The sequence below is a fragment of the Otolemur garnettii genome, unplaced genomic scaffold (genome assembly GCF_000181295.1).
Source record: "Otolemur garnettii isolate 467f Iridium unplaced genomic scaffold, OtoGar3 scaffold00030, whole genome shotgun sequence".
NCBI classification, from domain to species: Eukaryota; Metazoa; Chordata; class Mammalia; order Primates; family Galagidae; genus Otolemur; species Otolemur garnettii.
This window is the reverse complement of record NW_003852425.1, coordinates 17,020,975-17,046,264: the sequence shown is the minus strand read 5'-3', so window position 1 is coordinate 17,046,264 and position 25,290 is coordinate 17,020,975. Positions and strand designations below refer to the sequence as shown.

The window sequence follows — 25,290 nt, the reverse complement described above, 5'->3', positions numbered from 1 at the left end:
GGCTCGGGGGGTGGCGGCCTGTCCGTGAGCCCCAGCCTTGGCGACAAGCCCATGACCCAGCGGGCGCTGACCGTGTTGATGGTGGTGAGCGGCGCGGTGCTGGTGTACTTCGTGGTCAGGACCGTCAGGTGAGGCGAAGCCTCTCTCGATGGGGCTCCCTGCGGACCTGACGCGGGCTGGCCGGTCACCTCCTCCAGCAAGGCCGCCCTCTGAGACCCGCATCGCTCCCTCCTTCTCTCCCAGCTTCCAGGGCCCTGGGCCTAAGTGAGAAGGCAACCTGGACCTTCTTAATAACCCGTTAACCTTTAGAGGAGTGTAATCTCCAAGTAATGGCTGCCCTTGGTTTACAAATTAGTACCCCTCCTTCCTGTCTCTTCATCTTGCCCGGGAGGCCGCCTCAGCCTCAAAGAGCACCATGTCTCAGAAGTGGAAGTAATCCTTTATCTCTTTGATTGTTCACTTCACCGTCTTGTAAACTCCCTTTCTAGTCTGTGCATTTTTGATGTATCTAACATGTCAAAAATGTGCCTATCAGGATGCAAACTTTTTAAGGGCAAGATACCTACTAGTCGGTTTGTTAAGTCAGAGGTCTTTGTACTGCACTGCCAGAAGGTAGGGAATCAATATTTGAGTGGATTGTGGATATTTTATTTTTCTAAAATTTAGGAGAAGAAAAATTCTTTCTTCCCATCGTTGTTTCTTAGTATAGGCCTTTAATATGCCACCTAAGTAATTAGATTGTACCTAATTATTTGAGGACCACCTCTGTGAAGAGCCATCGTAGAGAGCCAAGACCCCTCACCTTTAGAGGACGCTGGCCAGAGAGCTGAGGGAAGGGTATCTACAGTTTCCTCCATTGTAAAATGAGAATGAAGGGTAGGTCTGCAGGATTGCACTGTTTTATGTTCCAAACAACTTTAATTTTTTCCTATAATTATCCTCTGTATTATGATGTAATATTTTTCTTTAAATTGGTCATTGAAAGTAAAAATTTCCTCCTAACAAGTCATTATTGTGACATCATGAATGCTGATATAAGCCAACATTTGAGCCAACATCACTTGACTTGGGAATTTCTCTTCGGCCTCTTCAGGGAATCTACAGTATTAAACTATTTTCAAAGTAGCACATTCTTTTACAAGTTTATAGGGTACAAAAAGTTCCTTGATACCATTTTGGATTCTATGTTACAACTAACCTTTAAGAAACTACCTCTTGTCAAGTTTTGGTGTAATATAAAACAAGAATAACCACAAGTATTTGAAAAAGCTGTTAAAGTGCTCCTTCCCTTTTAATGTTATATGAAGCTGGATTTTCTTCATACCTTTCAACCGAACAATACATTGCAAGTGACTGAGCACAAAGCCAGTGTGAATATCTTGTTTTCTAGTTTTGGTCTCTTTCTATTGTCTATTCTGCTTCTGTCAGTTTAAGCAAGCAATTAAAGGGACTTGAAAAGAAACCTACATAAATGTCATTCCTTTTACCATTTTTTTCTTTTTTGGCAATGTATTAATTTTTCATAAAAATTTAAATTATTTTATATCAATTGCTAAATATTTGTTTTCTCAGTATTTATTAACATTTATGATTCTCATAAATAAAAGTTTAGGTTTTCAGAATGCAAAGGTGCCCAAAACATTTGAGAACCACTGATATAAATGGTAGTATTTGAATTAGATGCTATTGGTTCACAAAAGCTGGTAAATCCAGGCCAATTCTCTGTTAAAGGGGAAGTTGGAAAATATTTGTGAGGAGCCTACTGCCACCAAATTGATACTTTTTTGATATAAAAGAGATTAAAATAAAATTTAAACCAATTATCTTTCTCACTATATGTTATTCTGTGCTGTCTGCATGTAATTCCTATGAAGATCCAGGTATCCTACGTATTATATCTCGTATGGATTATGGGGTGATGAAAGTTTTGAGGAATGTCCCTTACTCATTTTTGCTTTTGATTCCACATTTTTAATGATTTTTATACATATGTTTATTGCCATTGGTTTTTATCATTGTTTTTAATACTTGAAAGGATACAATCTTTTCAATTAGATTCTACTGGATAACTCAGTACATGTTGTCTGATAAAAGCTAACTTCTAACCTGTGGCTAATAAAAACTGCATTTTTTAGCCAGTGTATAATACATACATGCAGTCCAAGTCCCAAATCTAGTTGGCTCCCAAACTTCCGAAGCTTGATTGATGCTAAGAGTGTCTGGGTGATGTTCAGAACTCAGACGTTTTGCATCCAGATTTTGATTTTCATCCTTATTTTGGTGAATGCTCATTTTGGCTTTCACTTCCTAAACATGTGTGATAACACTCCAGCATTAGTTACTTGTGCCAAGAGGGAAGAATGGGCCAAAATCATTATTTTCTTAACAGATTGAGATGACACTGAGAATATTTACTTGTAAAATTTTATTAGGTTGAACTCCATGAGATTTCAGAATGGGTTTGTTTTATTCTAATGACTATATGACTAGAAATAACTTCCACTTTGATAATGGAAATATTCCAAGGAAGAATCAGACTCTCTGTAGAATCTGAAAAATATGTGTGCAGAATACAGCAGGAACAGAGGAGGCTTCCTAAAATAAACATGTGACCTCCGTGAGAAGATTCTTGCTGTCTGACTTATTTTCTATCGTACCTCCAGAACTGACTATCAGTACCGCATATGATGGGCACTGAATAAGTAGTTGCCTAAGGAATGAACAGTCTTAGTTTCTTTTCTGTATTGCTGTGGCAGGTGGTGAGGATTTGGAGGTTTAAGGATAATCGCTACCTACTGACAGAACAGAGCAATGTGACGATCTCTGTTAATGCTGAAGATTTTCTGCTTCTCTTTAGGTCATCCCCCTTGTAGTGTGAGGCTAGAAAAAAATTACTTTGGAGGTTTTTTTTTTTTAATTTTGGAATAAGGATGTTGATTATATTAAAGTAATTTCTATTAAACTATAAATAATGGTTCTTGACTTAAAATCAGGGAATTTCTATTTTTGCACCATTTCATTGCTGATTTTTCATTGATTATTCAATGTGGTCCACAGGAAGGAGGACGAGGTTTAGATTCTACCCCTTCCGCTCTTTCACCTCCATGCTGCTTAGTACATCACTTAACCTTTCCCGTGACATGGGGATTAAGAGCTAATGGATATGGTGGAGGTGAGTGGGAAGTTCCGACAGTGGCCTTCATTTGGGCTGTGAGTGTTTACTGGGCCCGATTCTGGGTACTGTGGAAACACCTGTGAGCAGGATGAGCATTGCTGCCTCTGCGGCCCCTGCGCACTGGAGGAGGGAGGGACATTACTGAGATAATCACACTCAGGGTGACCAGACTTTTAGCACTTCTGCACTATCCTTTAAGAGGAAGAATTGCCTTGGGCCATACATTAAATACACAAACACTAATGAAAGCTGATGAGTGGGTCTGTGGATAATTTTCATGATGTTGGCAGACAAACAGAAAGTCCTCCCATAATCTGCATGTGGCCTGTGGGCCACAGGTTGGACACCCCTGATAGACAGTGATATACAGAATGCTATGAAAAGGCATTACATTCTCACAGGTCCTATTAATGCTTAGTGTACAGGAAATATACAATATTTAATCTGATAGGTACCCAAGTCTGTAAACTAAGACACAAAATTAGTGTCTTTTCAAAGATCTTTACTTTATAACTGAAAGACTATTTTTGATATTTTAGTTATCCTAATAGCTAATAGTTATTAATTTCTTATTTATGTGTCAGATACAATGCCACATACTTGGTGTGCATTTTCCAATTCTTGCAAAAACCTGCAAAGTAGGTAACGTGTTGAGGAAGTCGAGGCTGCATAAGGTTAATGCATGTGTCCAGCAGCGTGTACCCAGGAATCGCCCCAACCCAGCCGGGCTGAAACTTACTTCACATGTTCTCCTACCGGGTTGCTTCCTGTGACTCCTCAGTGTAACTGGTTTAAAGCGACATTGCACATAAAGATGGCTAGCTTGTTTATGGCAAAAACTGATGTGGACAGCAGGCCTTTCTGTTGAAAACATGATTGTATTGACCCAAATTTCACTGTCTTAAAAAGTGAGTCAGTTTTGGAATTTATTGATCGTCTTACCTGTGCTGAGCTGAAATAGTTTGTCTGCTGCCTCAGCCCTTCATTCCTCACTCATCCAAGCGTTCCTCTTGGCTGGGGTCTCTTAATCTGTTCATATCTGTCTCTAGCTGATTCCTCCAGGAGTAAATCACTCATATATTATGAATATGAGATTAGTAACTATTTCTATCTCGATAAGAATATGAGTTAAGGAATTTCTCTTTTTCCAGAAAACATAAGATTTCTATCCTACGTATGGAATCATAAGATATCAATAGAAATCACTCAGTTTAAGCAAAAACAAGAAATACTTCGACTGTTTTCCCCTTTATGCATTTATTCACTAACATCAATTCAGTAAATTGACTACCTATATGTGCCAGCAGTTGACCCAGTGATAAGGATTAGTAGTGTACAATAAGGAAAAGTTCCCATTGTGTGGAATTTTCGTATAGTTGTTTATATCTTTAGAAAGTGGAGTTTCCCCAACAGGTGTAAATTGTGCTGGGTTGCCTTCATTTGACCAGCCAGGCACTAAGCATTAGAGAGAGAGCCAGAAGTTTAGAAATACATGTAATGCATGTTCTCAAGGAATTGATATATGTATATAGGTATACATATATATATATATATATATATATATGCAAAGGTTAGACTTACCTTCTCAAAATGTTTATGTACTTAAAACATAAAATATTAAGGTGGTTATGCGTTCACGTGCCCAACTGTCAGGATGGTGAGGGAGTATGAGAGGTGTGGCAGCCAGCTGTGCCAGGGGATCTGTGTGAAGTGATCTAGCAACGAAAATAATTTTTGGTTGGGTGTCACCACACAATAAGGAATATAATAAAGGGTCATGGCATTAGGAAGGTTGAGAACCACTGTGGCTGGTGAAAATGAAGAGGTTCTAATTTGTGGGTGGTGTTGAGGTCTGGACAAATGCTTCCTAAACTTTTTCATGTCAGGTCACACGTAAAAATTGATACTGGAGTGGATGTGTGAGATGGTGTGTCCTGGTATCATCCACCTTGGACCCTGCCCAGTGATCTTGAGAGCTGTGGGGTCTTTATCTCAGCGAGGTATTATAGGAACCATTTTCACATTTGACATGCTGGCAGCAGAGCTGTGTAGGTGATGCTGAACAGGGACTATGTAAAGAAAAAGGTGGGCACGATGTCATGTGGGCCACCAGTAAATCCACACAGACCAGCTCATGGTAAGCGTGAGTGACTGCTGTGTCACCTGACTCATGAATTTGGGGAAGCAGAGGTAATAAGGAAGTCACCCTTTGTGCTGAGGGGGCTTATCCCCTGGAGGAGGATATCACATTTTGTGCTAATAAATTGAACTTTGAGGAATATGGTGGCAAGAGGTTGAGCTAGTTGGTAGAGAGGCAGCTTCTGAATCTCACTCCCATAGCCAAAGCTGTTTGAAAAGTCACTTAATATCACAACCAAAATGGTTACATTTTTATGGAAAACTGAAACCTTTATCTCTAATCAATGTGAATCATCAACAAACTTGCCATTAAACTGAATCTACTTTGGGGTAACCTTTACTATTCGGATATAATTTGTTTAGTCAGGGAGAAGTATTATATGAAAGATATTGAAAAGTACCTAATTAAGGAAGAATATCCAGTTTTGTGCACATGCAAGGAGTGGGGAAAGGGCCATCAGAGAAGGAAATGTTGGGGGTACGGGAAGGGAAGGCATTTGAGAAGACGTGAAGAGAGGACTTGAGGAAAGCTCATTCGGCAGGAGAGAAGCGAGGTCCTCCACTGCAGTGTCCCATCTCCACACCTCCCCTCTCTCCCAGCTTGTTGCCATCCGGTGTCTCTAAAGTTGTCCTGGCAAAGCATAATTAATGACCACACTGTCTCAGTTTTATGGACGTTTTCCTCTTTTCCGTGGCGTCAGCCCTGGCCTTGACTTTGGCTTCTGTGGCATCTCTCTGAGTTTCTTCTTACCTTTTTGAATATTTCATCCTCCGCTTCTTCATGATCTTTTTTCTCCATGAACCTTTTGCCTACTGGCAGGACTCTTCTACAACCCATGACTGTGTCTCATCCACCCTTGGTCCCCAAGGCCCTGCCCCGGTCCTGGGTGCAGAGGCATTCACTTGAGTGTTTGTGGAGGAAAGTGAATTTTAAGTCCTAGATTCCTGGGCCTTTTTCTTAATCCTTTGTGCTTTGTGGTATCCATGTCCTCTGGGTGACATATTCCAAATCCATCTTTGTAACTGCCACCTCCAAGCTGCTCCAGTGTCTTCTGACGTGTATGACCAGACAGCTTCTTACTGGAGAGATGATTCAGACTCATAAAGCTCAAACTTGAAACCACTGCTTTATTCTTGAGCAAATCTCGGTGCACCGCTCCTCCTCGCGAGGAAGGGCGTCACCACCTGCACCGTTCTCCAGATGAGCAGCCTGAGCTGTCCTGAGTCTCACTTTTGTTAACCATCATCTCCAGTCATCTACCTGCAACTTGTACACATATCCTGTCTATGTCTGTGCTTTGTGAGCTGCGCTGACCTCATTAGTTTAGGCTCACAATGTCAGGTTAATGTCAGGTCTTTACTGACCTGTGTCAGTCTGCCTTCTACACTGCACACTTAGATTTCCTTCTGAGCAGTGAGTCTGGTTGTGCTGTGTTCATGGCTGCAGTCCTTCATGGCAACACTGCCCAGCATGTCACTCTGCCTAGGATGCCTGACGTTACGGTCATGGACTCCTCCTAGAAAAAGCAGAATATCAATTTGGTCACCCTTCAAGTGGCCCCTGGGGAAGCTGAGCAGTGATGCCAGCACCAGTCCACCCTTCAAAGCAGTTTTGGAACTCTCTGGAATGGCCATCAGAGCTGTTGTATTTCCCTGGATGTCCTGAGTGTCATCAAAATGTCTGCCTTTCAATGTTTCCTTTATCTTTGGGTAAAGAAAAAGTCATCAGGGGCCAGGCCAGGTGAGTAGGGAGGGTCTTTCAGTACAGTTGTTTGTTTACTGGCTACAGTGCCGTGAGAGCTGGGGCACTGTCATGATGCAGAGCCACGGCTCTCTCATTCCCCGAGTTTTAGTTATGATATTCCTATTTCTCTGTTGACCTTTACCTGGTCTGCTGTGTTCTCACAGCCAGCCAACACTTTTGACATAGACTTCCATGGATTTTTGCAATGTTTTCATCATTTCTGCTCATTCCTAGCTACCCTGATCTGACCTCTTTATCAGTGATTCTTCTCTCCTCTCAGAAAAACATTGAATCTATTTGTACACCGCTATTTTCTTCATGTCATTATCCCCATAAACTTGGACTAACATGTCCCTGATTTCACTTCCACTCTTGCCAAGTTTAACAAGAAATTTAATGTTTATTCATTGCTCTGACATTCTTGACATGGCACACAGAAGCATGCAGTGAAAGTAATGTTTACCACTCAGCAAGACACTGCCACATGTTGGCAGGAACATAGGTGAGGACACTGATACACCAGGGTTATGTTATGAAACCTCACTGAGCTGTTCATACAGCTCTTGACTATTTTTAGCAAAAATTGTATTAGTTACCAAGAATTATTTGAAAGTAATTTTTTATAACAGCGACATAGGTAAATAAAATATAGTTGTCTATACTTTTCATCAGGAAATCCAATCCTTTGGATATATAGAACAAAAAAATTATTTTAATTAATTTGATGTCTTTTTCATCTTTATTCTAAAAATCCAGTCCGTCAGTTGTTCGGTTTTTCATGAGCCAGATCTCAATAATGAGTGAGTGTGTGAATGGGTTGAACTCTATCCTCCAAAAACTCCTGTGTTGAAGTCCTGCCCCCACATCCTGTGTAGAGACAAGGTCTTTATAGTGGGATCAAGTTAAAATGGGGTCATTAAGGTAGGTCTCCATCCTACATAACTAGTGTCCTTATAAAAGGGGGAAATTTAGAGACAGACGTGTGCGGGTCTAGTGCCAAGACAGAAATTTCTGTATCAGTAGTTGTACTTCAATATATTTGCTCTGATGTGTCATTACATCTAACGACACAGGGAGTGTGTGTGTGTGTGTGTGTATTTATATGCAATATGTACATAGTAAAGAATATATTCCTCAGTATAATTTTGGATGTTCTATAAAAGAAAGGTAAGGGATAATATTTGTATAAATTCTCCCCTACAGATGTTCAGTTGAAAGAAAATAGAAGAAAAAATAGACATTGATCAAAACAGGTAGATTTAGCAAGATAGAGTAAGTTGCCTGGATTGGTATCTCTATTCTGTAAAGACGTAACATGAAACAACATTGTTTTCTGTTGATTTATAGCATTGTATTCTGTTTATTTTATATGGCATCATACATTTTTACATAAAATGGTATCAAGTTTGCTTTAGTAGTTCAGTTTTATTTGGATACTCTGACTTGTATTATACATGCTATTAGAACAGAAATAGTCTTACCAACCTGAATTTAATGGAATAGTAAAGAATCTGCATCTATATTAAGACAGTTATTTGGATATTAGCTTGAATACACAGAAAGCATCGGGTGGGCTCTCTTATCTGTGTTTGCCACGTGACTGTGTGTGCCTGTAAGTTAGTGTAGGTAAAGGGGCAGCTCTTTTCTTCTGCCAGCTCAAGCTTATGTACTTCCTTTCCTTTTCACTTATAGAGAAACTTGGTTTTAATATTTCCGTAGGTAGGAATATATCTAGTAAAAAAAAGGTTGCACATCTGTAATTAAATGTATATAATTGCCAACACGTGGACAGACAAGTCTAGGTGTCATGAACTTAATGAAAACACTCATTTCAAGAAAAAAACCTTGGCTTTTAATATTTAGATTTTTGAAGCCCTCTTTGTCCTCATGTTTATTTTTTATTTATTCATTTATTTAAATCATAAACACATAGATCATGTATACATTAATGCGTGTATGGGGTACCAAGTGTGGATTTCATGTAGAATTAGGAACGCTTACATCACACTGGTTAATATGTACCTCATCTCCTTTACTTAATTATTGTGTTAAGACATTTATTCTCTGTACTAATAGATTCAACATATACCCTTGCATTATGCACCATAGGTGTGATCCCACCATTCATCCTGCCTCGATCTGACCTCCCTCTCCCCTCCCATGCTCCCCTCTTCCCTCTGTCATCTTGGGCCATAGTTGTGATCTATTCTTCATATGGAAGTGTCAGTGATTATAATTTGGTATCATAATAGTACATTGGATATTTTTTCTTCCATTCTTGAGACACTTTACTAAGTAGGATATGTTTGAGCTCCATCCATGTAAATATAAAAGAGGTAAAGTCTCCATCTTTTTGTAAGGCTACATAACGTCCCATAGTGTACATATACCACAATTGATTAATCCGTATGGGTCGATGGGCACTTGGGCTTCTTCCCTGACTTGGCTATTATGAATTGAGCTGCAGTGAGCAATCTGGTGCAAATATCTTTGTTATAAAGTGATTTTTGTCTTTTAGATATACACCTTGTAGAGAAATTGCAGGATCAAATGGCAGGTCTACTTTTAGATCCCTTAGTATTCTCCATACTCTTTCCAAAAGGGGCATATTAGCTTGCCCTCCCACCAGCAGTGCAGAAGTGTTCCCTTATGTCCACATGCACACCAATATCTGTAGTTTGGGGATTTTGTTATGCGAGCTCTTAATGCAAGTTAGATGATATCACAAAGTGGTTTTGATTTGCATTTCTCTGATGATTAAAGATGATAAGCATTTTTTCATGTGTCTGTTGGCCACGTACCTATATCACCTTCAGCTTGAAGCTCCTGTTCAAGTCCCTTGCCCACAACAAAATGGGATTACTTGTTCTTTTCTTATCAATAAGTTTGAGTTCTCTGTGGATTCTGGTTATCAAACCTTTGTGAGAGCCATAACCTACAAATATCCTCTCCCATTCTGAGGACTGTCTGGTTGCTTTACTTACTGTACTCTTGGCTGTGCAGAAGCTTTTTAGTGTGATAGATCCCAGTAATGTATTTTTAGTATTGCTTCAATTTCCCGGAGGGGTTCTCCTCATCAAGTATTCTCCCAGGCCAATTTCTTCAAGTGTTTCTCCTATACTCTCTTCAAGAATGTTTATTAGGTTCATATCTTAAGTTTAAATCTTTTATCCAGTGAGAGTCAATTTTTGTTAATGGTGGAAGGTGTGGGTCCAGTTTCAGTCTTCTACAAGTCGCCAGCCAGTTCTCCCAGCACCATTTGTTAAATAGGGAATCTTTCCCCCAATTTATATTTTTGATAGGCTTATCAAAGATCAAATGATGCTAAGTGTCTGGTTCTCAATTCTGTTCCATACATCTACCTCTCTGTTTTTGTGCCAATACTATGCTGTTTTGATCACTATAGATTTATAGTGTAGTTTGAATTCTGGTAGTATGATTCCTCCTGATTTGTTTTTATTTCTGTAATGTCTTGGCTATTCAAGGTTTTTTCTGGTTCCATATAAAATGAAGTACTATTTTTTTCCAGATCTTTAAAGTATGACAGCGGTGCTTTCATAGGGATTGCACTAAATTTGTAAATTGCTTTGGGTAATATGGACATTTTAACAATGTTGATTCTTTCTAGCCATGAGCATTGTATGATTTTCCATTTGTTAACATCTTCAGCTATTTCTTTTCTCACAGTTTCATAATTCTCTTTATAGAGATCTTTCACGTACTTTATTAGGTAAATTCCTAAATATTTCATCTTCTTTGGCACAACTGTAAAGGGAATAGAGTCCTTGACTGTTTTTTGGCTTGACTATTATTGATATATATAAAAGCTACTGATTTGTGAGTATTGATTTTGTATCCTGAGATGCTACTGTATTCCTTGATCACTTTTAAGAGTTTTGTGGTTGAGTCCCTGGGGTATTCCAGGTATAAAATCAAAGCATCTGTAGAGTGAACGTTTGCTCTCCTCTGACCCTGTTTGTATATCCTTGATTGCCTTCTCTTGCTTGATTGCAATGGCTAAGACTTCCATTACAATGTTGAATAGCAGTGGAGACAGTGGTCAACTCTGCCTGGTTCCTGATCTGAGTGGAAATGTTTTCAATTTTACTCCATCCAATATGATACTGGCTGTGGGTATGCTGCAGATGGCCTCTATCAGTTTAAGAAACGTCCCTTCTATACCTATTTTCTTAAGTGTTCTGATCATGAAAGAATGCTGGATATTGTCAAAAGCTCTTTCTGCATCTATTGAGAGAATCATATGGCCTTTGTTTTTTAGTTTGTTTATGTGTTTATATATATGTATAGATTTACATATATTAAACCAACCTTGAGACCCTGGGATAAAACCCACTTGGTCATGTTGTATAATTCGTTTGATGTGTTGCTGGATTCTGATCTTATTGAATATTTTTGCATCTATGTTCATTAAAGATATTGGTCTGTATAGTTTTCTTTTCTTGTTGGGTCTTTTCCTGGTTTGGGGATCAGGGTGATATTTGCTTCATGGAATGTGTTGGGAAGTATTCCTTCTTTTTGACATTTTGGAAAAGTTTAAGTAATATAGGTACTAGTTCCTCTTTAAAGGTTTGGTAGAATTCTGATGTGAAGCCATCTGGTCCCAGACTCTTCTTTTTTGGGAAATTTTGTATAATTGATTGTATTTCAGTGCTTGATATAGGTCTGTTCAGCATTTCCATTTCTTTTTGATTACGTCTAGGAATTTGGCATGCTTCCAAGTATTGGTCAATTTCTTTCAGATTTTCATAATTCTGAAAATAAACTTTTTTTTAGTATTCATTAAGTGTTTCTTGAATTTCTGAGGTGTCTGTTGTTATTTTGCTTTTGTCATTTCTGATTGATGATATTATGGACTTTAATTTTCTATTTTTGGTTAGGTTGGCCAAAGGTTTATCAATTTTGTTGAATTTTTCAAAAAACCAACTTTTTGATTCATTGATCTTTTGAATAATTCTTTTGTTTTAGATTTCATTTAATTCTCTAATTTTAGTTATTTCTTTTCTTCTGCTGAGTTTAAGGTTGGAGTGTTCTTCCTTTTCCAGTTGCTTAAGATGTCCCATTAAGTTATTGACTTCCTCTCTTTCCATTCTCTTAAGGATGGAAAATGCCATAAATTTCCCTCCTGGCGTGCCTTTGCAGTATCCTACAGGTTCTGATAATTCATGTTTTCATTATTGTTTTGTCCCCAAAATTTGGCAATTTCCTTCTTAATCTCATTTGTGACCCAGCTATCATTCAGCATAAGGTTATTTAGCATGTCTTTGTATGAGTATGCGGATACCTGTTATTGATGAGTTCAACTTTTATTGCATGAAGATACGAGAAAATATAATAAATAATATCTAGACTTTTAAATTTGCTGAGGTTAGACTTATGACCTAAGATGTGATCAATTTTGGAGGATGTTCCATGGGCTGATAAGAAGAATGTGTATTCAGTTTTGTTAGGATGAAATGTTCTGTAGATGTCTGTTAAATTCAATTGTTGCATGGTGAAGTTTAAGTCCAAAATTTCTTTGCTTAGGTTTTTATTGGACGATCTATCCAACACTTCCAAAGGGGTGTTAAAATGTTCAACTATTATGGTGCCGGTAGATGTTAAATTGCTCATGTCTGTTAGGGTCTCCTTTATAAATTTAGGAGTATTCTGGTGGGGTGCATAATGTTAAAATTGACATCTCATCATGTTGAGTGTTTCCCTTAACAAATATGATGTGACCATGTTGGTTAAAGCCTAGTATATCTGCAAATAAAATTGCCACCCCTGCTTTTTTCTGATTTCCATTTGCCTGGATTAGAGATGCCAGTTCCTTCATGCTGAGTCTATATTTATCCTTTAGAGTAAGATGAGATTCTTGTATGTAGCAGATATCTGCCTGAGTTTTTGTATCCAGTCAGCCAACCTGTGCCTCTTAAGAGAACAGTATAATCCATTCACATTAATTGAGAGTATTGATAAGCCTGGTAGTATTTTGGGTATCTAGTTTTTTGAAAGTCCAGTGGACATTTTGAATCTTTTCACTACTGTGAAAATTGGGTTTGGTCAAGAATTTCAGCGTGAGTTTACTTTGGTGGTAGAGCATTGTGGTGGTCATTATGGAGGATCAGTCTGAAGAACTGGTTTTGTTATGACAAGATTCTTCCATGTGTGCATGTCTTTAAAGTATTTAACTCCTCTGTCTTAAATGAAGGTCACTTTAGCTGGATACAGGATCCTGGGCTGAAAGTTGTTTTGTTTTAGGAGATTGAAGTTTGATGACCATCCTCTTCTGTCTTGAAAAGTTCAGCAGAAAGATCTGCGGTCATTCTAATATTTTTCCCCTTGTAAGTTATGATTTTCTTATGTCTGGCTGCTTGCAGGATATTCTCCTTCATACTAACTTTGGCAAAGTTAATTACAATGTGTCTAGAAGATGCTTTATTTGGGTTGAGTCGTACAGGGGTTCTGAAACTGTCTGCTGTCTGAATTTCAGTATCTCTTGCCATGCTTGGGAAGTTCTCCTTAATTATCTCTTGGAGTAGAGTATCTGTGCCTTTCAGACCATCCTCTTCTCCTATGATTCCTATGAGGTGAATGTTTGCTCTTTTGGAGTGGTCCCACAATTCTCTCAGGGAATGATCCATTTTTGCTCTCCACTTCTGTTCCTCTTTGAACATTTGGGAGTGTTCAAAAGCTTTGTCTTCCATGTCAGAGATCCTTTCTTCTGCCTGCTCCATTCTGTTACTGAGGGATTCTACTGTATTTCTCAGATCTTTAAGGGCTACAAGTTTTTGCCTCAATGGGTCAAAATCTTTGGTGATTTTGTCTTTGAATTCTTTGAATTCTTGAGACAAATTTTGAATTGCTCCTTGAATTTCTAATTCCATCTTTACCGCCATTCTGTTAATCTTATTTTCAGTCCAAATTCTGGATTTGATTTCTGACATCTCAGCCATTTGTTTATGAATGGGATCTTTTGTTGTGTCCACTTTGTCATTTCTTGGGATAGTTGATCTATTCTGATTATTCATGTTGCCAGAGTTTTTCTTCTGATTCCAGCCCATGATTATTTTTCACCATTTGGCTAGAGTAACTAGCAAGGTGAAATTGAATTGAGGGCTCCTGGAGTTATAATTAACCTGCCCTTTAGCAAAGAACTGAGACTGGTAATTGTGGCTTTTCCCTTAGAGCTTTACAAAGGTCCTATTCAGAACTACTGCCTGAAAGTCTGGGCACCTGCTTGGTGTGGTGGGGATAGATGGCACTGAGTGGTTTTCAATTAGTCTGTATCCAATCCTAGTGAATCAGAGTCTTTGGACTGAAATCTCAGCTGTGGAGATACATAAGCAATTAAGACACCCTGCCTCCCACCCCACAGGCGACCACTGGAAGGGGAGAATCTCACACTCCCATAACAACACAACCAGGGTACAACTTTGGTGGGTCCCTGGGTGATCAGCCCAGGTCAAAAGTTCCATACCAATTGTACCAGTGGACACAAACACCAGGAGAGTTCAAAAGGTCTTCAGCATCTAGGCAGCACGGGTTCCCTGGCAGCTCAATCTGAACTCAGTGGGAGGGACCATGGAGCTGCCACCACTGTCAGGGGTTGGGCCGCAGGTCTGGGGTATTGCTGTGTGCACATCACAGGAGCCTGTGGGGAGCTAGAGGGTGTTGCCACCAGCTGCAAGGGTCACAGGAGCTGGTCAGGGAATCAGAGGGAAGAGCTGCTGACCCCTGGCCTCAGCTGCAGGAGATGGGCGGAAAGCCAGAGGGCAGAGTTGCCAGTCTTGGGCCTCAGAGGTCACAGGAGCTGGGCAGGAGTCACTGGCCATGGGTCTTGGTTCTCAGGAGCTAGTTGGGGAGCCGAGGTGAAGTCACAAGCCATAGGCTGTGGGTTGCGGGGGCTGGGTGGGGAGCCGGAGGGCAGGGCCATGGGCCACATGGGTCACAGGATCCAGGAGGGAGTTCCTGGCATGGCCATCGGTCACAGGAGCCTGGTGAGGAGCTGAGCTGCCCACTTTAGGCTGCCCAGCAGGGGAGCCAGAGGGCCACGGTCTCCAGTGGTCAGCAGCACAAGACCTGAGCTATGCTCTTTCCAACACAGGGCAAGTCTCTCTCCCCTTGTGACTCCTGCCTCTATTAAAGTTATAGTTTCAGTGCAACTGTCCCACAGCTCATGAGGTACTCCACCCTAGCAAAATCTGCCAAACACTCTGGATTTTGCAGGGGTTGGTCTTCCAGACCTCCAGGAGAAGGGGGAGGGGTAGATTGGGAGTTTAGGGAGAATATTAGATCAACTTTTGGCCCAGGTGAGAGATTGCCTGGACTTGCAGCCGTATCTCTCAGTGGAGGAAGTCTGGGCCCTCAGTCGTTTTCTCCCTTTTGGTGAAACAAAAGGTCCTCTGTTCTCTACTCCCCTCAAGTTGCTCTCCTGGGGTGGGGGGAGGGGCATATGGGAAGGATTCCCATCTTCTTTGGGATGAGTTTTGTACACGAAATTTATTTTCTTGGGGTCCCAGCTTGTTGCAGCAGGTGCGATGTGACCCTATCGATCCTCTGTCAGCTCAGCTGCCGATCTTCTACTTTATTGGGTTATTTCTGGCCATTATTTCTCCCTCTGGATGGGAGCTTCTGCTGAAAGCTGGCTTCAGTCACATCTTGTCTCCCTCCTGCCCTCATGTTTAAAATAAATAATATACCCTTCTCATTAAAAGATAAACAAGTAGTCCCTTACTTAAAATTTCAGTATATTTTTATGTGTATTGTATTTTATACTTACTGTTTGTTGGTATTTTAAGTGTATATTTTATTGAATCAGCTCAATTACTTAAAGCTTTGTAATTTCTTAAAATTGAGAAGTTTTGCCATGTATAACACAGTATATGTGTTTTACTTGTATTTTTTATGGCACATGATTGTCATGGCTAAGTAGTCATCATTCCTGAATCTCTAGACTGATGAAAAACATTTTTAGAAGGGATGCATTTCAAGTTTACATTATATTTAACAATATATAGTTTTATTTATGACCTGTTCTTATTTCAATTAGTACATGCCCTAAAATAATAAATTCATTTAAATTGAACTGCATTGCCCATTTACTTGGTCCCTCAAAATTTTCTGTCTCTGTATATGAAATAGATTCTTATTATTAAAGAGCTTAGATTCATGTTTGGAAGATAGCATTTGCATACAAGACTGAATTAAAGGACAGTAAAGTTAGAATAAAAATGAAATGCCCAAAGCAATGTAGTCAAATATTTAAACTCTACACAGCTTGGGAAAATAGTGTTATTAGACAGATGAATTGGCTACTTATGGAAAGGTTAGGAACTCATTCAAGATGTGGTGAAGACTGAGTGGAGAAGAGCGTCTTATAAGATAAATTTTTTAAATTCTTAAACTCTGTGTTCATATCACTTCTTCTTTTAAGACTTGTCATCAGATCGTACTGTGGCTAATGGGCAGGTTGCGATGTGTTGACTGTTTGATATATATGTCCTGGGAGAATCTAATATATTCCCAAAATAATTTCACATGACATTAAATTATTCATTGACTGAAAAAGCCAGAATGTTTGGGAAGCCATATGGTTTAGGAAATTGAGCAAAAGACTGGCAAAGGAAATTGGAGAATTTATAACTCTCCAAATCCCTAAATTATACAGCCAATGGCTTCACTCACTCTTACAGACTCCCTTTTTTAAACCAAAGGAGTACATCCAAATATTATCAGATAACGTGGTTCAAAAGCACCAACAGTAAACTACCATCTGTGTGTTTGCAATTATGTTTTCCACTTTCTATTACAATACTTTTATTCATTTATGTCGTTTAGTTTTTCTTCAATTACTTTTTAAGTCTAAATCAGAGATGGAGAAACCATGGTCCACAGGCTGAATCTTATCTGCTAACATGTTTCTTAAGCCATAAAAACTAAGAAAACATTTCAGTTTCTAAATATATATGTATGTGTACGTTTTTTAACAATTTGTAAATAAAATGAAACAAAGTTAAGATGAATAGGAGACAGACTACATGTGGCCTGCAGGGCCTAAAATACTATCTAATTCTTTACAGAAAAGTTGAGACCTTGGGTCTACTTTGTGTGTGCACACCACAACCGCACACAGACATATACATGTTAATTTAATCTCTCACCATAAAACAAGATGAACTTATACTTCAGACTGCCCCATTTTTGGTAGTTTTAATATAGATTAACTCTCTGGTTACAATTGTAACTTTAAACCTGCTGAGCTCTGTGTCCTGTCCCATCACCTTCAGATGGGTGTACAGGTGGGTCTGTAGCAATGATTGAAGGAAACCATCTTGGGTTTCATCTGTACGTAATAGAACTGTGCTAGTTTACACTGAAAGTTTACACTGAAATCAGGCCCTTCACATCCAGAAACTAGTGGGGTGCCCGGTGCTCAGTAAGACTTCTGTGCTTGTTGGATGTGTGTGTTTAGGACATGTGTGTTCATCAGTTTGTCTCTGAGGGATCCTCTGCTGTGTCTGAGGTTTATTTACTCTCTTACCAGAGGTGTTATTACTTTAGTATTTGTCACATTCATTTTGTCAAAGTGAGTCAGAATATAAGTAAACTCAATTTTATTCATGATTATTTGCTGAAATATCTTCTATTTTGTTTTTTAACTCCAATAAATAGTTTTGTGAAACACATTTTCCTGTGTTTGGAGTAGAAGTTGTTGACTTGGAGGTGATTCAGGCCAATATTGAATGAGGGTCATGGTTTGGAGTCACTGAATTAGAAATCACTCAGACCCTAAGCAAATACTGGAGGGATGTCTTCACTGATAGACACTGTATTCCAAGTGAACAAATAGTCACAGTGGTGGATAAAATATCCTGATTTCTGCCCTCCTGGCTCTTGGTGGAGGAGACAGGTGAATAAATGGCCACGTAAAGTGATACACAAGCACGTCTGAATGCGAGTTGAGTAAAGTGTTTGAAGGGAGAGCGAGGTCAATGAGAGGGAGACAGAGTGGGCCTCTCAGTCATCAGATTCTGTCGTATCCATCTAAAATCTTTTCAGTTTCTTTAAGACTGTAGTTCTTGAACTTTAGTCTGCATCAAAGGTACAAGTATTTGTTAAAACACAGGCTTCTGGGCCCCATGTTCTAAGGTTGTCATTCACTCTGTCTGGGCTGGCCATGAGGATTCTATATTCTTTATGTTTTTAGGTTATTGTGATTCTGTTGACTTAGAGAACCACACTTCTGAAACCAGTGAGCTAAAATAGTGGTTTTCAGTACACAGAAATCTCATGTAGAGCTTTGTAACAAAATTCTGATGCTTAGTTCCTACCCCTGTTCACTGTGATGCAACTATGACCTGAGTGTGAGGCTTTTAAAGTTCCCAGGTGATTACAGTGTGCAGCTGGGGTTGTGGGCTCCAGTGGAATTTGAACATGTGCACCCATGCAGTTTCTTAGCAGTACAGGGCAGAACAGAGTGGAAGGGTTAAGTAAGAAGTACCTGCCCTAAGGCTTGAAATCTTCTAGCACCATCCCTGGACTAAGGGAGCCGGGACAGCTCAGAGGGAGAAACTGACAGCGCTCGAGCTTGCAGGAGTGGGTTTTGTTTGTGAATTAAAAATAATCCTGGGCAGCAGATGGGCTGCGTTTCTGAAATACAAGCCTTTTGATAGTGAACACCTTCTACATCTGTTTTAATATACAAATAAATATAAAGTTAGGATCTTCTATACTATATTAAAATAATTTTTATTCATTTATTTTGTTTCATAGGATGAGAAGAAGAAACCGGAAGACGAGGAGGTACGGCGTTCTGGACACTAACATAGAGAACATGGAGCTGACCCCTCTGGAGCAGGACGACGAGGACGATGACAACACACTGTTCGATGCCAATCACCCTCGAAGGTCAGTGTTCCACGGTTTAACCTCATGAATCAGGAAGCAAGTCCTTGCCCAGGAAGTGAAGACGCGCGGTGGACTTTTACTGGGCAGTTTCCATTCTGACAGAGTTGCTGAGTGATGTCTGGTGAAGCCTCTGTGACACCCCCACCCCCAGAGAGGGAGGTTTATATTTTAACTTATTCATCCTTGTAATGTGTATTAACTGTGTGTGTGAGAGAGAAAGAGAGATTGAGATTGAGGTTGGTTTAATCAACTAAGAATACCACCATGGTCTCCAGACAGCCAAGGGGAGGACCTGGAAGGTGACCGTAGTGGTGTTCAGCAGTGAGGTTTGGAGCACTTTTTCTAGGATGGGTTTGTGAACTTTGTCTGATCATGTGTATTATGTATTCAGTTATATGTATTTGATATATATTTCATATATACTAAAGAATATTAGGGATGCTCAGAAATGCTGTTTACTAACAAAAGCTGCTATTTAGTTGTATTTGACATAAAAATATTCAGAAGCAACTTTACCTTTTACATGTACTAGTTATTCTCATGCTTTCTTTTATCTTTAACTTTTTCCCCAGTTTACTCTTCCTTCTTACCTTGCTTAATGCTTCTCTTTGGGTTCCACTGACTCTGAAAACCATGCCTGCCATACAGGATCAACAGAGTGCCGAGGAACGTGGGGTTCGTTGGCCGTTGTCCTTGTTATAAACACCCTCACTATCTGTTGTCCAGATTGCTACACATTTCCTGCAGTGGACAGTGTAGGTTTCACAACCGTCTTTACAGCACAGGCTCTGGTGACTGTGGGTGCATGTGCTGTGCATTGCTGAGCTGGTTCTGTCGGCCACACCCTCTTGTCAAGCGAGCGGGTTAGAGTTGCCCCCGCAGAGTGTCAGGAGATAGGGAACTGGTGCAGTTCAACTTTGTCACTGAAAGAATAATTCCTTTGACAACTGTCTGAGTTCCTGATCAATGTTTTTACAACTATTGAAAGCTTTATAGGAGTACTTTAAAATGATATAAATCCACTCAACCCAAAAATGATTTAATAAATAAATGCTAGACCTTGGCTTGAGGAAAGCGTATTAACCTGTCTAATAAATGTAGGGAACTTTTCCCCTTAACATAATGTGCCTTTTCCAAATAAAACACCATTTAAGTCAGATTAGAACTTGATTAAAACAACCTAGGAAGTACATGGTTCAGTCATCTGTAAACAAATCATTTTTCTTTTATTACTGAGCTAATATGTATATAAGCCTAATACATTGTTGATTTGGATTCTCAGGAATGGGAAAATTTATGGTCCTACAAATCTCCAAACTTGAAATGTTAATTTTTATGTATTTTTTATATTAAATCATAGCTGTGTACATTAATGCAATAATGGGGTACAGTGTGCTGGTTTTACATACAATTTGAAGCACTGTCATCAAACTGGTCAACATAGCCTCCACAGCATTTTCTTAGTTATTGTGTTAAGACATTTATATTCTAAACCTAATAAATTTCACATGTACCCTTGTAAGATGCACCGTAGGTGTGGCCCCACCAATTAATCTCCCTCCACCCATCGTCCCCCCTCCCCTCCCTCTCCCCTTTCTCCTTCTTCTTGGGGTATAAATTGGTTTCATAGTAAGACTGAGCTCATTGGATACTTTTTCTTCCATTCTTGAGATACTTTGCTAAGAAGAATATGTTCTAGCTCCATCCATGTAAACATGTAAGAGGTAAAGTCTCCATCTTTCTTTAAGGCTGCATAATATTCCATGTTGTAAATATACCACAATTTGTTGATCCATTCATGGGTTGATGGGCACTTGGGCTTCTTCCATGTCTTAGCAATTATGAATTGGGCTGCAATAAACACTATGGTACATGCATCTTTGTTATAATGTGATTTTTGGTCTTCTGGATATATACGTAGTAGAGGAATTATAGGATCAAATGGCAGGTCTATTTTTAGATCTCTAAGTGTTCTCCAAACATCTTTCCAAAAGGAATGTATTAGTTTGTATTCCCCCCAGCAGTGCAGAAGTGTTCCCTTTTCTCCACATCCACGCCAGCACCTCTGGTTTTGGGATTTTGTGATGTGGGCTAATCTTACTAAACTTAGATGATATCTCAAAGTAGGATTTATTTGCATTTCTCTGATGATTAAGGATGATTAGCCTTTTTTCATGTATCTGTAGGCGGTGTGCCTGTCTTCTTCAGAGAAGTTTCTCTTCAAGTCCCTTGCCCACCCTGAGATGGGATCACTTGTTCTTTTCTTGCTAATACAATTGAGTTCTCTGTGGATTCTGGTTATTAAAGGTTTGTCAGAGATATTACCTGCAACTATCTTCTCCCATTCTGAGGGCTGTCTGCTTGCTTTACTTGCTGTATTCTTAGATGTGCAGAAGCTTTTAAGTTTGATCAGGTTCCACTAGTGTATTTTTGATGTTGCTTCAATTGCCTGGGGGATCCTCCTCATAAAATATTCACCCAGACTGATTTCTTCAAGAGTTTTCCCTGCATTTTCTTCTATATTTTTATAGTCTTTTATATCTTAAGTTTAAATTTTATACTTTTATGTCTTAAGTTTAAATCTTAATCCAGTGAAAGTCTATCTTAGTTAATGGTCAAAGGTGTGGGTCCAGTTTCAGTCTTCTACAGGTTGCCAGCCAGCTTACCCAGCCTTTTTCCCACTGAATGTGTTTAATTGGCTTGTCAAAATCAAATAATGGTAAGTAGCTGGGTTCATCTCTTGGTTCTCTATTCTGTTCCGTACATCTACCTGTTTTTGTGCCAGTACCATGCTGTTTTGATCATTATCAGTTTATAGTATAGTCTGAGGTCTGGTAGCATGATTCCTTCTGCTTTGTTTTTACTTCTGAGTAATGTCTTGGTTATTCGAGGTTTTTTTTCTGATTCCATATAAAATGAAGTATTATTTTTTCAAGATCTCTAAAGTATGACAGTGGAGCTTTAATAGGGATTGCATTAAAATTGTATATTGCTTTGGGTAATATGGATATTTTAACAATGTTGATTATTCCCAGTCATGAGCATGGTATGTTTTCATTTGTTAACATTTTCAGCTATTTCTTTCCTTAGAGTTTCATAGTTCTCTTTATAGAGATCTTTCACATCCTTTGTTAGGTAAACTCTCAAATATTTCATCTTCTTTGGCACTACTGTAAACGGAATAGAGTCCTTGACTGCTTTTTCAGCTTGGCTGCTGTTGGTATATATAAAGGCTACTGATTTATGAGTGTTGATTTTGTAACCTGAGATGCTGCTGTATTCCTTGATTACTTCTAAGAGTTTTGTAGTAGAATCCCTGGTGTTTTTGAGATATACAATCATATCATCTGCAAAGAGTGAAAGTTTGATCTTTTCTGACCCTATATGGATACCCTTGATTGCCTTTTCTTGACTAATTGTGATGGCTAAAACTTCCATTACAACGTTAAAAAGCAGTGGGGACAATGGGCAACCTTGCCTGGTTCCTGATCTGAGTGGAAATGATTTCAGTTTAACTCCATTCAATATGGTATTGGCTATGGGTTTACTGTAGATGGCCTCTATCATTTGAAATGTTAATTTTAAACTGATGATTTGGTCCAGCTTTCACTCCTGAAGTGAAATTTATTTGAAATTACTTAATTCACATCTCAGATACTTTAACTTTTTAAACATTAAATCATTTGGCTTTACTTCTATCTGTACTCACTTCTCTCTTAGAATTCTTCACCCAAATTTCACTCTTTCATTGTTTAAAAATTAACAAAGACCCTTCGTTCCACTGGGGTAGATGTATTCAGATAACTAACAGTCAGGGCAGGAATGAGTATCCAAGTGAACTGTGCTGTGCTTTCACAGAGGGGAGTGGTAGTTTCTGGAGGGTCAGAGTGGGACGACAGGTCTGCAGTGGGGCAGCAGCAGGTCTAATCAGTGAGCACCTGCTGCCATGCGGCTCGGTCAGGCACCCTGGCCTGTGTCCCCACCAGGGCCGTCATCACAGTACTTCCTGGTGCTCACCTTGGAAAGCTAAGACAACTCAGGCTCAGTTCAAGTCCGAGACTTCTCTCCTGCTGCAATCTCAGTCCATTTGTCTAACATTGTTTGATTTACACCTATACAGAGAATGATTCTAAATTCTGTTCCTGCTGTCTTCTCTCCCACCACTCCTAGTTTTTCCAAGTGAAACCCCCAGATAAGGCACAGAGAGTCCGTCTGTCTGCCTTTCAGCTCAGGGCAGAGACTGCCGTGATCAGTCTGCAGTGTAACTTCTAATCCCCACTGTTGGAGGATCCCTCACTGCTCTGTCTTCATTGTTTTATTATAAAATTAGTTCCTCTTCATTTTCCAAATTATATCCACAAAATAACAGGAAATAAGTCATTTCCAGAGAGGTAAGTGAATTTCCTTGCTTACAGTTTTATAAAACTAGCTCTTTGTAGTCAACTAAAGAGAAGGATGTTTTTAACGTGGCTTTAAATATATCAGACTATTAACAGATTGTTATTGATCATTAGGAAGTAGGGTAAATTTTTTTGTATTTCTTCATATTAGATTAAACCATCTGAAAATGCCAATATATGGCTTAATGTATATTTCCTAGAGGAAATGTGTTATATCATGTAATAGGTGTCACAGACAGGCGGCTCCAGGCTCAGGACCCAGGGTGGTGCTGCTGCCTAGGAATCCCGTGGTTCTATGACTTTGTGGCCTTGGCTGCATCCTCAGCTGGTTATGCTGTGGTCCTGCAGTTCTTAATTTCAAGCAGAGGGTCTCTTTCAGTGGACTTAGCAATAGCTCTCCTGTGTCTCTTTCTTGAGAATAAGAAAACTTTCCCCAGAAGCCCTCCACCAGAGTTGTTTTGTTTTTATTTTTATTTGTTTCACATCATTGGTCAGGATTAGGTTATGTGATCATTCCTGAACAAAGCCCAGGAGGAAAAGGGAAGTGTGGTGATTAACACGGAATTATCAAGAAGTGTGGTGATTAGCACGGAATTAACTGAGGCAGAATGGGTATTGGGCAGTTAACCACCATTACCACTACACCTAGTATTTTAAACAGTGAGGTTAATACAAACAGGGACAATCTGTAGGTATGTGGCAACAATAACTTGAACTGCCTGATTAATATGACTTTTCTTGAATGTGGTAATGCTATTCTAATTTTGTAGATTGGAGGTAGTAGAGTGTTTAGTTACTAAATCATTTTGTACAAAAACTATAAAACTGAAAACAAATCAGGTTTTTCCTATTGGGTAGAACCTTCAGCTCTCAGACAGACAAACTGATGAGTAATCAGGAGCAGCATACGCATACTGAAATTTCTTAATTTTCCTTCATGAAAAATGTTGGACACAAATGTTTAGACCCAGTCTCAGAAACACCAGTTTAGAACAGTGCCTTACAGAGCAAAATGACAAATGAAATGATGCCTTCTTGCTATTTGATTTTTATTAAACACTAAAATTATTTTACAATTATTTTTAAAGTATTATTTAATAATTATGTAAACTAGAGGACATTTTGGCAGTCTCTTAGCAGCAGCTTCTAAAAACCAGTACTTCTGGAACTTCAAGACTGTGTAGTAATTTCTGCCAAGTATGTAATTTTAAAACCCTTAATTTTTTTCATCTACTTCTATTCTGCTTCATTAAATTTAATATTGTAGGTCTTCATTACATTTTGTGCTCAGTGTGTTACGTGGCCATAAAATATTTTCTTGCTGTTAACATCAGTGTATCAGAACTAGATAGTAGATTTGTTGGCCAGGAACCCTGACTAAGAAGATCTTACTCAGTTATTGATTTGAAAATAGTGCAGTTCTAATGACTGAAACACTGCCTTAAATTGCTTAATTGTTGGCTTTAACTTATTATCAGAATAAATAACTCTTCCTTTCTTCTTGGTTACCACATTCTACCCAGTATCAAGCAATATTCCTGACAGCTGATAAAATTCAATGTATGTTTGCTAATTAAGTGATGAAGGTAATTTTAAAAATATTTTGACTATTAACTTTATTACTATTAAACTTAGCAGCACACACAGCCCAGTATGTTACATAACAATTTTAAGCACACTGGAAGCCATCGAGGCATCAATGTTACAGCTTCCTGTTTTATTCTTCCAGGTGGTACCACATTAGAGACGTGTGCGTGCTGGTCACAGGTGGGGCCACGTTAGAGACAGATGTGTGCGTGATGGTCACAGGTGGGGTCACATTAGAGATAGATGTGTGCGTGCTGGTTGCACATGGGGCCACATTAGAGACAGATGTGTGCGTGATGGTCACAGGTGGGGTCACATTAGAGATAGATGTGTGC

General features: G+C 39.2%; 1 protein-coding gene across 1 annotated transcript in view; it reads left to right on the top strand.

Moving 5' to 3' along the window:
* FAM174A (family with sequence similarity 174 member A) overlaps positions 1-25,290 on the top strand; it is a 33,158-nt gene that overhangs the window by 298 nt on the left and 7,570 nt on the right. The window contains exons 2-3 of the mRNA XM_012804606.2: positions 1-128; positions 18,834-18,968. Of these exons, the coding sequence (XP_012660060.1) occupies positions 1-128; positions 18,834-18,968 (263 nt within the window). The remainder of the gene's footprint in view (positions 129-18,833; positions 18,969-25,290) is intronic.